Source organism: Neomonachus schauinslandi, chromosome 6 (assembly GCF_002201575.2).
Source record: "Neomonachus schauinslandi chromosome 6, ASM220157v2, whole genome shotgun sequence".
NCBI lineage: Eukaryota > Metazoa > Chordata > Mammalia > Carnivora > Phocidae > Neomonachus > Neomonachus schauinslandi.
Genome location: NC_058408.1, coordinates 27904144 through 27917805, shown reverse-complemented (window position 1 = coordinate 27917805; position 13662 = coordinate 27904144). Strand labels below are relative to the sequence as shown.

At 40.5% G+C, this 13662-nt stretch overlaps 1 protein-coding gene across 1 annotated transcript; it reads left to right on the top strand.

Moving 5' to 3' along the window:
• The first annotated feature begins 958 nt into the window (after positions 1 to 958).
• TIMM17A (translocase of inner mitochondrial membrane 17A) lies at positions 959 to 13144 on the top strand. The gene is made up of 6 exons (XM_021682471.2): positions 959 to 1004; positions 4252 to 4351; positions 4478 to 4541; positions 8612 to 8740; positions 9522 to 9632; positions 12675 to 13144. The coding sequence occupies exons 1-6, from the start codon at positions 979 to 981 to the stop codon at positions 12758 to 12760; spliced, it is 516 nt and encodes a 171-aa protein (XP_021538146.1). The 5' UTR covers positions 959 to 978; the 3' UTR covers positions 12761 to 13144.
• The last annotated feature ends 518 nt before the right edge of the window (positions 13145 to 13662 follow it).

Below are 13662 nucleotides of genomic sequence, written 5' to 3'. Positions count from 1 at the left end.
AATATATACATATTTTTAAAAAGTATTTATTTGAGAGAGAGAATGAAAGAGATCATGAGCAGGGGGGAGGTGTAGAGGGAAAAGCAGACTTCCTGCTGAGGAGGGAGCCCAATGAGGGGCTCTATCCTAGGACCCTGGGGTCATGACCTGAGCTGAAGGCAGACCCTTAACCTACTGAGCCACACAGGTGCCCTAAATATATACATATTTTAAAGTCAATCTCAAAAGGAGTGGAGAAAAGTTCTTTTAACAGACATCACATGACCGAGATTTTGTTGACTGTAGGCTAAAAAAGGTTGATGGGTTCCCATCCTTTTGGTCTCCTCTTTTCTGAGCTAAACACCCCTCACATTTTCTGCTGATCTTTTGAAGGGTGGACCAGAAGAGGTTCTGTTGTCCCTTCAATTGAGGGCCCCAAATTGGGTCACAGCAAAGATGGCCCAGGTAAGTTCACTTCAAAAGCATTTATCGAACATCTATCACATTCCAAGCACTGTGACTACAAGGACTATGACACTGTCTGCCCTAATCCTTCTCCTACTGTGTGTAGTTGGTTAAGAGTTTCACAAACCATCGCGGATTAGCTAACATTAATTCCCAACTAGCAGCCAAAGTACTAAAAACAAAAAAAGACATGTATTTAGGAAATCTGGTGAACCCTAGCGTAATAATGCTAGGTTTATCTCAGTCCACGGAACCTTCAGTGACGGGCTAAGTTGAACTCCTCGCCATTGGGTTGCTCCCGGCGCAGGAAGCCCAGACCAGTAGCCTTCGAGAACCTGGGCGGGGCCAACTCTGCGACGGAGCGTCTCTGCCCCGCCCCCCACGCCGCCCTGAAGTCCAGGCTCCCATTGGTTGCGGGAGGAAACGGTGAACCAATCCACATAGACCTTAACGCCCTCCTCTCGAGATCACTTCCGCCGCTGGGGTCAGGCTCCACCCAACTTGCCCGGCATCACTCGCGCAGGTGGAGTCAAGATGGAGGAGTACGCGCGAGAACCTTGGTGAGCTTTACCACTGTTCTTGTTTTCTCCTGCCTCTCTGCCCGTGGTCCTCGTCCTCCCCTGTCCAGTGCCCGTAGGTGCAAGTTGAACTCAGTCGCAGGCTTGTCGCTGTGGGTTTGGTAACCATAGGCAGCGCCGTCTAGAGCAGCTAGTCGGCTTCTGAACCCTGTGCTCCCCCGGCCGCGTGTGGCAGCCTTTCCGCTAACAACCCGGCACTCTGGTGACCTTGCGTTGGATGAGGAGGTCCCGGCTTGGGCTTGATGGAGCCTCGGAATCTGCTCCCAACCGAGGGCGTAGTCGATCTTGTGCGGGGTCCGTAATAATCCCCTCTGTCTGCTGAGGTGACCTTGGACACGTCCCCATGTCTCGCTTTGCTCAGTTCCTGTGTTGAGGAATGGACAGTAGGCCTCTGAGGGGGATGCCATTCTTAAGACATTATTTGTATTGTGAATTGTCTACCCAGGGCGAAGGATTTCAAATGTATAGAACAAGAGATTTTTACCTAAAGGGCCTGGATAAGCTCCTGTAGGCAGGAGCCTCGTTTTCATCCTTGGAATTCTCCCTTAGGGGAGAAGGGGGACAAGGATTATCTGGAAAATAGAAAGAGATAGTAGTATGTGTTCTTTGAGAAACCATGAGCAGAAATTCATGTATTCAGTATTTGAGTGCGGTCTCTGTGCTTACCACTTTATAGGTTCAGAGAGTAACAGCATGAGTAAATCAGGCACATACATAGTTATAAAACGGGTAATTGCTCTCAGAGGTCTCAGGTTGCCTAAATTTAAGGCTTCTGGGGGTCTTAAGAGCGAAATCAGATCTTATTATTTGGGTTAATCACCTGTTTATTGGGTTAGAGCAAAAGCCAATGTCATCTTCAACTTGTGAAAGTGCCTAGGACTTTATATTATTACCTTGCCAGCAGTAGCCACATTACCTGCTTTGTGCCTTTTTTTTTTTTTTTTAATTTAAATCACTCAAATGGGATACAGAGCGTTTCAGCACCTCCTGGCTCTTTAAAATTACCAAATGTAATTATCCCCCTTCCTAAATTGTGCTTACATATGAAGAATTCAGCGCATTGTAGACTGTTGTTATCAGCTGCTGTTGGATGTAGTATAATGACACAGGCTGGCAGGAGGGTAAATTTTTTAACTTGGTTGAATTAAAGATGTAATAAGAATAATGAGTTTTTATCTACTACTTTGCTTTCTCTTAGTACATATGTCCTGAAGCAATACAATCAGTTGTCTGGTTAGTTTCCTAGTCAAAACTGCTTTGATCTTCTGTACTGTCCTGTTTGGTAAGAGCATTTTCTCAAATCCTCCAACCTCAGACTATAAGAATCTTTTTCCTCCCTCCACACCACTCTGCCTCCAAACATGTACATCATATGCTGTACATGCAAGGAGAGTGGGAGAGGGAGAAGCAGGCTTCCCGCAGAGCAGGGAGCCCGACTTGGGGTTCAATCCTAGGACCCTGGGATCATGACCCGAGTTGAAGGCGGATGGTTAACGACTGAGCCACCCAGGCGCCCCTGAATCCTGCTGTCCTTTAAGATTTTTTTAACCCCCTCCCCCAAAAAAGGTTTTTTTTAATCCCCAACTAATAAGATCATTTGGACTAGATCTTTTGAAGTTACTGGCCCACCACTCAGAAGGAGCCACTAATTCATTCTCCTTTGTCTTTTCTCTATACTTCCTATTAGTGTTTCTACCATTTTATTTAATTTTTTTTTAAGATTTTTATTTATTTCTTTGACAGAGAGAGAGGGAACCACAAGCAGGGGGAGTGGAAGAGGGAGAAGCAGGCTTCCCCCCGAGCAGGGAGCCCGATCCCAGGACCCTGGGATCATGACCTGAGCCGAAGGCAGACACTTAACGACTGAGCCACCCAGGCGCCACCTGTTTCTACCATTTTAAAGCAATTTCCTAATCCTTTTTAATATCAAGCACTGCGTCTTAAACTATTAAAGTGAAATCAAGTCACCTGGGATCGTTCAGTAGGTTCTGGGTAAAGTGTTGTAAGTCTGCAGGTCTAATAAACTCTCAGGTGTTGCTGATTTTGCTTTTAGGGTCACAAAAGCAAGCCTTGGTTAGCAAGGCCCCAGAGCATCCTGCTGACAGTTGGAATATGTGCTGCATGAGATAGTCGTTCTGTACAAGGTCCTGATTTGTATTATACTTGAAAAAGAATATGATGTTCCACTGCAAGGTTTTGTATTCCTGTCCACCAAAGTCAGAAATTACTCATTCAAATTCTTCAGCAGCAACTACACTGAATTCACAAGTTTACTTGAACAAGTAGATTGTCCATAGGTTCATTATGTAGCATTTGACCCTTGAGACTAGATCAAAGAAATTGCTTTTATTTATAGTGGGTCTAAAATTAATTTAACCAGGGCACCTGGGTGGCTCAGTTGGTTAAGTGTCTGCCTTTGGCTCAGGTCACCTGGGATCAAGTTCCACATCAGGCTTCCTGCTCAGTGGGGAGCCTGCTTCTCCCTCTGCCTGCCGCTCCCCCTGCTTGTTCTTTCTCTGACAAATAAATAAAATCTTTTTTAAAAAATGAATTAACCATTCACAGACTTTTTTATAAGCCAGATTCCTAGAATAGTAGTTCTGTTCTGATCACATTATTCAGATTTCATTGTGTTGTATAAGTTAGGTTGCTACTTTTGGAAACTGGGTTTACAAATATAACCTTTAATTATTGGCGATTAGAGTATTCCAGCGTGTTAAATGGTTGGACCTAATACAAACTAAAGTTCCAAGTGCTAGTGGGACTCAATAAACCCAGAAAGAATTTCAAACTTTAAAAATTGTTTAAATTGGTCTCCCTCTGCCCCTGTTGAATCTTCATTTTGGGGGGGGGGTCTCAGCTTTAAATTTTGCTGCACCTGGAGAGCTTACTTTGATCCCTGGGAGATTGGATCAGCATTGATTATAATGTAATTTCCTACATAGTTGTTTATTCACTTTTGCTCAGTGCCCAACTGTTAATAGATGTGCTAATTATTAAATGAAAATTAAGTACTGTTAACAGTAGGGAGTTAAAGCCAGTTCCATTCCTTATGGCTTGGAGCTAAATAGATAGGGATATGTTCAGAATCCTTTTGTCTAAATGTTTATTTTATTGGTTACAGTAGACCCTACATTGGAATCCGTTGCATCCCTTACTGTGTTAGCAAAGAAAATTTTATGGTTTATGAATGAGAAATAGTCTTTTTTTTTTTTTTTCCTGTTCTTAGCCCTTGGCGAATTGTCGATGATTGTGGTGGGGCCTTTACGATGGGTACCATAGGTGGTGGTATCTTTCAAGCAATAAAAGGTTTTCGCAATTCTCCAGTGGTAAGTAGGTGAATGGTCTTGTCTTATCATCACTTGAAATCTGGATTTGCTAATGTCACTGGTGGCCCTATCACTGAGCTGGAAATATATTGTATTTCTACTGTATTTTTGATTGCTTCTTTATAGGGAGTAAACCACAGACTACGAGGGAGTCTGACAGCTATTAAAACCAGGGCTCCACAGTTGGGAGGTAAGCAGAATTTTTCCATTTGTACTTCAGAATATCTTTTCTTGTTCATTTGAAGATGAAGCTTAGTTCAATCTAAGAGCTTGTTAGAAATTACTGTCTCTGGGCGCCTGGGTGGCTCAGTTGGTTAAGCGACTGCCTTCGGCTCAGGTCATGATCCTGGAGTCCCTGGATCGAGTCCCGCATCGGGCTCCCTGCTCAGCGGGGAGTCTGCTTCTCCCTCTGACCCTCCCCCCTCTCATGTGCTCTCTCTCTCAGTCTCTCTCTCTCAAATAAATAAATAAAATCTTAAAAAAAAAAAAAGAAATTACTGTCTCTGTAAATTCTTCTGGATTTACGGTTTATTGAGAAAGTTAACTGGAATTGCTGCATCCATTCATTTGAAAATTTTGTCTTTGTCCAAACGCTCAGTGGTATTTTGTTTTTGTTTTTTCCTGTTATCCAAAAGGAAGACAGCGTGTTTAAAGCCTAAGTTTGTGAGAGTCAGGAGTGATAGCTTCTGGGGTAATATAAAGCTGAAGAGAATGTGATCTGAAGGATTGGGGTTTCATGAGAGAGAAACTGATGATGCTGCTCAGACTCCTCTCCAAGGTTAGGTTTTGGATGTTGTGCAGAGGTCAATGCAAAATTTGAAAAGGATTCATTATACTTTTTAAACTTGGCTATTCAGAAGTTGGGAGAAGAGAGATGATAAAAAGCTTGGAGGTGGGGCGCCTGGGTGGCTCAGTCTGTTAAGCGTTTGCCTTCACCTCAGGTCATGATCCCGGAGTCCCAGGATCGAGCCCTGCTTTAGGCTCCTGCTGAGTGGGGAGTCTGCTGCTCCCTCTGACCCTCCCCCATCTCATGCTCTCTCTTTCTCTCTCTCTCTCTCTCTCTCTCTCTCACGCTCTCTCTCAAATAAATAAATAAAAGCTTGGAGGCTATATTCATTTACAAAGATACAGTCAGGTTGGAGAGACCATGCAGAACACATGAAAAAGACTAAATACTTTTAGTCATTCCTTAGTAATTTTGTGTGACAGAATAGTCCTGTCTTTGTTTTTAGCATATTTTTCTTTGGAAGCCTAGCTAGGAGCTGCCATTTATTGGGTGTTTGCTATGTGCTAAGCACTCTCCTAAGGGTTTTATAGCATTATTTTAATCCTCACAACACCACAAGAGGTAAGTATAATTATCCCCATTTTCCAGGTGAGGAAATCGAAGCTGTGAGGGCTGAAGTGATGGTATATCTTTTTCCTTTTCTTTCCTCTGTAATAATTATATACCCCTGGAAAGTAAATAGTGACTGATTTTCCTTTGTTCAAGAATGATTAGTAGTATTAAAGCACACACCAAACCCTGAACTCCTAATATATGTGGAAGTCATACAGGTTTTTATATGTCTTTTAAGAGGCTGCTTCTATCATATTACACTTTTTCAGTGGATAAAAAAACAATCAGGTAGTGTCACAGGCAAGAGGAGCTTAAGGAGACATGACCACTAAATGTAATTTGGTATCCTGGAACAGAAGGACATAAAAACTAAAGAAATCTGAGTTAAGTGTGGACTTTACTTAATACGGTATTGATATTGGGTCATTAATTGTGCAAATGCACCATGGAAATGTAAGATGTTAGAAATTGGGGAAACTGGATGTGGGATATATGGGAATTCTGAGCTATCTTCACAACTTTTCTGTAACTCTAAAACTATTCTAAAATTAAACAGGGTGAAATAGAGGAAGACTAAGTTGTGGTATGAGTGAATTGGGATTATTTCAGATCCTTGGGACTGGCTTTTTTAAGGAAACTATTGAGAAATCTTTATGGTGTCTTGCTTTTTAAAAATACTGGAATGATGGGGCGCCTGGGTGGCTCAGTCGGTTAAGCGTCTGCCTTTGGCTCAGGTCATGATCCCAGGGTCCTGGGATCGAGCCCCGCATCGGGCTCCCTGCCCAGCGGGAAGCCTGCTTCTCCCTCTCCACTCTCCCTGCTTGTATTCCCTCTCTCGCTGTGTCTCTCTCTGTCAAATAAATAAAATCTTAAAAAAAATAATTAATTTAAAAAAATAATAAAAATACTGGGATGACATTTTCAATTTAATTCAGTGAGCATTTACTGAGCTTCTCTAGTCAAAATCCAGGGGACAGGCAACATGGAAAAATCATAGTTGTGTCCTGAAGAGCCTTATATTTTCATAGAGAAAATTTCATGGGGGCTTTTGACACATCCCCATTATTCTTCAGGCATCTTTTGCATTTTGGAACAAGATACTCCAGGCTCATCTTGTATTTTCCCTGCCTAGCCATAGAGTCAGCCATTTCTCCATAGAGCTCTGGTTCCTTTTAGTTGAGAATGGTATTTAGAATCCAAAATCTGAGTGCAAAGTGTATCATTGCTATTGGGGTGTTGCTGTTCCCGGGCCTTCTTTGTAATAGAGCTTGGGAGTATATATGTATATATGTAAACACACACTAACCACAACATAAATACATATACCCAAATTTATATCCATATTTATATGTACATGTTGAAAATCATGAGTTCGCACCAGGACCTCAGTTCCAATCCAGCCGCATAAGGTTTATTCTTCCTTTCTCCCTTTTTATATGAATACCTCCATCTTTGTCCCTCTTGGGCTGTGGCACCCCACGCCAGGCCGTCCTTCCACATGGATACACTCAACTCCATGCCAGGCTGAGGACTCTTCCTTACCCTGCTTTGGCTCTGGCTCCTCACACTGGGCCACCCTTCGGTGGACTGCCTCCTCACCCTGCTTGGACGCAGTCTCATTCTCATCAGTAACCATAGCTTACTCTGGCAATTATTCTTGGAGGATGGTCAGGTTTCAGACTCTTGTGAGGTATTGGGAGAGTCTTGCTTGAGGAATTTAGTGAGGTAATTCTAATATACATTCTAAATACACCGAGGCATCAGATCTCTCTCAGGACATAGAATTACTGAGTTAGAGGAAAGAACTAGTTTACTAGTTTATTTTTATGTAGTGTGTACTATCTAGTATTGGACTAGATATGAGGGCTTATGCTATACTTCAGCTGGTTATATCTAATAGATTTAATGGATAATGTGAAAACTGGAAAAGGATTCTGGTGATGATCTGGTTCTGACATTTGGTATTGTCCTTACTAACATATCCCCACTATTTTCAGATTTCAGAGGGTAAAGAATAAAGTGACTAGGGCTCTTTTGGGTAGTTTTTCTTCTTTAATCATAATAAATGTAACAACTCTTCATATGGTGCAAGTCGGGTGCACTCATGATAGAGGATTTGGATAATAAAGCAGGCATGAAGAAATTAAGTCATGTGTCACATCATCCAGAGATGCTGACAGTTAAAATCTTGGTTTTGTCTAAAATTTTGTGTGTACTTCTATAAGTGTATTTGTGGGTGTTTCTTATTTGACAAAATTGTTACTGTGTTTAGGAACAGTTTAAGTGCCAAGTAATTTGATTTAGTGTGGTTTTTAGTTTCATGCTGGAGGAATAAAGGATAGAAAGGGAGGATAGCTAATTTCTCTCCCCTTGATGTTCCATAATTCTGACTGTTTGTATCATCCATTAGCTGCTTTAGCATGTATTGGCCTACACCTATAATACATTCCAGGATAGCTGGATTTCTTTTGTATCTCTCCTGGTGATTTTTATAGAGTATATATATATATGCTCAGTGACACTTAATGAAGAAAAGAAAAAATAGAGGTAAGGTAGAGCTATAAAAGGAGAAGGAAGGAAGAAGCAGGGTGGCTTTGTTGTGTTTATTGCTTTTTAAAGAGAGATACTTGGTTCTGAAAGGGAGATTTGAATGTGTTTAGCCTGACTCTTCTAGGCCTGGCTTATTTCTTTTAGGCTTTGGGCCATTGCTAATTTTCAAGCTGATAACAATACAACCCACGCTTTATTGAAAAGATAAGTATTCCGACTGTTCAGTGCTTATCCAAACTTGTGTTTGCATGTATTTGTTTGAAGTGTGAGAGTTTTAAGAATATAGTGTTGTTATTTAAAGTTATTTTTGAGTATAATATTTTAAATGTAAAATGAAAAAATGAAATTTCTTTTGTTTTTAAATAAAATAGGTAGCTTTGCAGTTTGGGGAGGTTTATTTTCCATGATTGACTGCAGTATGGTTCAAGTCAGAGGGAAAGAAGATCCCTGGAACTCCATCACAAGTGGTGCCTTAACAGGAGCCATACTGGCAGCAAGAAGTAAGCAATCATTATAAAAAAAGAAGAAAAAGTAAGCAATCATTATAGACACACTAGTAAAAGCAAGACTTTTTGGAAAACCTTATCTGTCTTAATTTAGTGATATCTGTAATAAATAAAACTGAGCATTGCTTAATTTAGCATAGCATGAATGTATGTGGTGATATGGGGGAAAATAAGAGTATCTCTTTATTTGGAATGTTTAAGAATGAGAGAGCATGGGGTTCTGATCTATACAGTGGTTAAGAGCAGTTCAAGTTACTGGGCATTTTGCCAAACTTTTTGTGCCAGCCGTAGTTTCCTCATTGGTACTCTAGAGTTAATAATCATACCTGCCACATAGCAGTGTTATGAATAAAGAGCTTAGAACCATCTTCTAGATCTTTGGGACAGAAAGCAACCCAGAATTTTGGGAGGTTTAGTGGTTTAGGCCAAGGATCAGTAAACTTTTTCTATAAAGGGCCAGATGGTAAATATTTTAGACTTTGTGGGCTGTGAGGTCTTTGTCAACAAATACTTAGCTCTATGATTGTAACATGAAAGCAGCCATAGACTATATGTAAATGAATGAGGATGACTGTGCTAATAAAACTTTGCATAAACAGGCAATGAGCTGGATTTGAGCTGTGGGCCTTAGTTTGTTGACACCTGGTTTTAGCCAGTGAGAAGGAGGGTTGGAATGAGGGTAGCATGGAGCCATATGGACAGCTCTTTCCTTTACCAAGTCTTCTATTAAACTAGTTTTCTATCAAGGTAATCTCTTTGTTATTAATGTGTTCAGATGGACCAGTGGCCATGGTTGGGTCAGCTGCGATGGGTGGCATTCTCCTAGCTTTAATTGAAGGAGCTGGTATCTTGTTGACAAGATTCGCCTCTGCACAATTTCCCAATGGTGAGTCTTCTTCCTGCTTACTACTACCATAGCTCAAACACTGGAATGGCCTCTTGATATTTAGAGAGAACCTATCCTTTCTGCTAAAATGTGGTAGTTTGTGATTTCTACATTTGCCATGGCTCGTGAGGATTACGATAATAGCCCCTGGTTCTATTTGAAAAGGTAGATGTGGATTTGATTATTGTGTTTAGCCACAGTAACCAAAATGCTTTGGTTAGATGGTTTGCTGTTGATCTATCTTTCTTTTTTTTTTTTCTTAAAGATTTTATTTATTTATTTGAGAGAGAGGATGAGAGGAGAGAGAGAGCACATGAGAGGGGGGAGGGTCAGAGGGAGAAGCAGACTCCCTGCTGAGCAGGGAGCCTGATGCAGGACTCGATCCCGGGACTCCAGGATCATGACCTGAGCTGAAGGCAGTTGCTCAACCAACTGAGCCATCCAGGCGCCCGCTGTTGATCTTTCTTTTAGTTCTCAGGTTTTGTCAGCGCTCATGTGCTTATTCTAAGAAATTGCCAGTCATTTTAGAGGCGCTTGATGAAAGGTCCTTGCAGATGTGTAACAATAATGGTAGTCCATCAACAACCTCTTACTTACATGTATGTGCCAGGCACTGTTCTAGATGCTGTGATATAGTGGTGAACAAGGACTTAAATTCTGGTGGGAGAAGACCAACTAACATGTTAACAGATAAATGAGATTTGATTGTGTTGCTTGCTTTGAAGAGAATGAAATAGAGTGGTAGAAAGTGGCTGTGTTTGGGAGGGTCACTTTATGGTTGGCAGAGAAAATTTTTTTGAGAAGTTAGTAAAATAATTTGTTGCTAATTGTTCCCTTTATCTGATATATAGGGAAAAGTTAAATTGTGGGCTAAGTGATCATGGTCATATAATATCTGCTTAGCTGTTAAATTATGCACCTTCTGGTAACTGCAGAAAACTTCAGTTGTCTGTAAAGGGCCAATATTCCTTGACATTGGAAGGAAGCAAAAAGATAATCATGAGGATTTTGTAGGAAAAATTTGACCTGGCATTTGGGGAAGGAAATAGGCAGAATAGCGACACATGTTGAAAATTATTTTCGGAGCTTGGAAAAGATTCAGCATAGAGTTAGGAATAGATCATAGCTCCCAGTTTGATTTGATTTCCCTGAGGCACCTAGCAAGAGATTCAGTGTCTCTTTGGCACAGTTGTCAAACACACTACACAGTAGATGCCAGGGATGATCTAGGGACCTCCTGGATCCTCTCACTTTCTGTTCCTGCTTTATTTATTTATTTATTTAATTTTATTTATTTATTAGAGAGAGAGAGAGAGAGAGATCACAAGTAGGCAGACAGGCAGGCAGAGGGAGAGGGAGAAGCAGGCTCCCCGCTGAGCACAGAGCCTGATGCGGGGCTCCATCCCAGGACCCTGGGATCATGACCTGAGCCGAAGGCAGATGCTTAACCATCTGAGCCACCCAGGCGTCCCTCTATTCCTGCTTTTTAATCATTACTCTGGAGTTAATAATCTGTTATGATAGGCACATTGTAACTTTGCTTTTTAGTTTTTATCACTTTAGTGTGAAAGGCTTCACATAAAACATCAGAAAAGTTTCATTTTTTCAGAAATTCAGAAACATAACAAAAACAGTTACATTTTCGTTCCTTTCCTTCTTTCTTTTCATTTCTTTTTTTTTTTTTTCCTTTCTTTCAGTGGGTTCTTTGCCTGGGGGCTCAAACTCATGACCCCAAGATCAAGAGTCTTATGCTCTACTGACTGAGCCAGCCAGGAGCCCCAAGTTACATTGTCTTATAGAAATTAGTCTAGGTTACTTTGCTTTAACCTTTTTTCCTCAGAGGAAATCTTTAAAAGAAGTGCATTTTATTTGAGACAGGAGATGTGTTTCTGAAAAGCTGTGTTGGGGGAAATCTTTGAATAGTTAATCATATATTTCTAATTAACTGACATGAAAATGCTTTTAAAACCATGGGAAAAATGAGGTAAAATTGTATCTAAGTAATAATGGTTATCTTTGGTTTACCTGTTTTACCCAGTATCTTCTCTAGTTTTCTGAAATGAACAGATAGTGCTTTTATAGTGAAAAAAATATGTATCATTGGATTTTGAAGCATTGGAAAGCTTCAGGGAATTTTACCACTGCCCTCTTTCTTCTTTACAGTTAATGTTTTAGTCTGCTTTAGTTTCCCTGAATTATTTTATTTCCAAAATAAAATAATTGTGATTATTTGCATAAAAGTTTTTTGTTTTTTGTTTTTAATTTAGAACCATATTTTTTGGGACGCCTGGGTGGCTCATTCGGTTAAGCATCCGACTTTGGTTTTGGCTCAGGTCTTGATTTCAGGATCGTGATATCGAGCCCATGTCCATCTGCACGCTTAGCCCAGAGTCTGCTTAAGTTTCTCTCTCCCTCTCCCTCTGCCCCCCTCCCCAACTCACACCCTCTCCCTTTCGTGCTCTCTCTCAAATAAATCTAAAACAAAACAAAACAAAACAAAAAACACATTTTTTTTCTTAGTTCACAGGCCCTCCCATGCTTTGAAAACTAAATATTATAAGACTTTGTTCTACAGCAGGCTAGGGGATGTCTTCCCATTTCAGAACTCATTCTCTTAATTGGTTGTATAAACTGGATTACTGATTTCTCTTAAAACATGACTAAGGTACTTAAACTTTGTGAAAATAATTTTAAATAGCTACTGAAAAATAAGTCAAGAGGTGTGAGATTTTTCCCATCTTTATAGCAGCTTGTTACAGCAATTGCTTTAAAAACTTGAATTCACTTCTTGCTATAATTAATCCATCTGACTTTCCTGGCATAACAGTTGAGAGCTGTTCATTCTGGAGCATAAAGAAAGCCAGGCTGTCAGGTTTTACCAAATTTGGAGGCACTCATGAAAATTAGGCAGTAGAAATTCAGAGGACAGCTCTAAGGTAGCACATTATTTTTATTGAGTTGATTGATTTACTCTCTACAAAGTCTTGTTCTGTTTGTGTAATATTCAGGTGGTTTTTAAGATTCTTTCTTTCTTAATTGCAGGTCCTCAGTTTGCTGAAGACCCTTCTCAGTTGCCTTCAGCCCAGTTACCATCCTCACCTTTTGGAGACTATCGACAATATCAATAGGACTTCTTTCCCAGGATTTCTTTAACAGAAGGAGCTGTAGTTCAAGAAAGAATCTCAGAAGATAAGTTACAGTCTGTATTTAAAACCATAGGTGGGACAGCTATGGCCAAATAGGCTTCGAAAGAGACACCTTAGCTCTTTTTTCTATTTAAGGGAACATGGGGGGGGCAGATGTTAAATGTAATACATTTATTTATTCACAATTGGATTGCATTTGTGATAAAAATAAATGTCTAATACCTTTAAAAGAAAATATAATAAATGCTTAGAAGGTGAAGGACCAAAGGGCAAAAAACAATGAAGCGTGACCATCATTTCCTTGGGGACTTCTCTGCCTGGTTTTGTGTTCTGTCAGCCAAACAATAAAAAACTCCTGGAACTTGCTCTTTTTTTTAAGATAAATTGTTGAGTTCTACTTTGCATCCTCGAATACTTCAAATAATGCAAAGTATGTTGAAAATTGCATGTTTTATAGTTGGGCTCTCATCTCACTTGAAGTAAATTATGTATGAGAAGAATTATGGAGAGTTAACATGGATCATTTCACAGTAAATACTTAATGAATTGAAGGCTGAGGTAAAATATCCTTTACTTTGAAAGGAAAATATGCTATTTCTTGGTTTTGAAGATGTCATATCTTAAACTTCCTTTATCTTTGAGGCTCCTATGTCTTGATTTTTTTTTTTTTTCAAGATTTTACTTATTTAGAGCTGGGGGGATGGGTAAGGGGCAGAAGGAGAGAGAGAATCCCAAGCCGACTGCACGCTGAGCATGGAGCCCGACTCGGGGCTCGATCCCAGGACCCTGAAATCATGGCCCAAGCTGAAATCAAGAGTCAGACACTCAACTGACTGAGCCACCCAGGTGCCCCTCCTATGTCTTGATTCTTGATCATCAGCAAC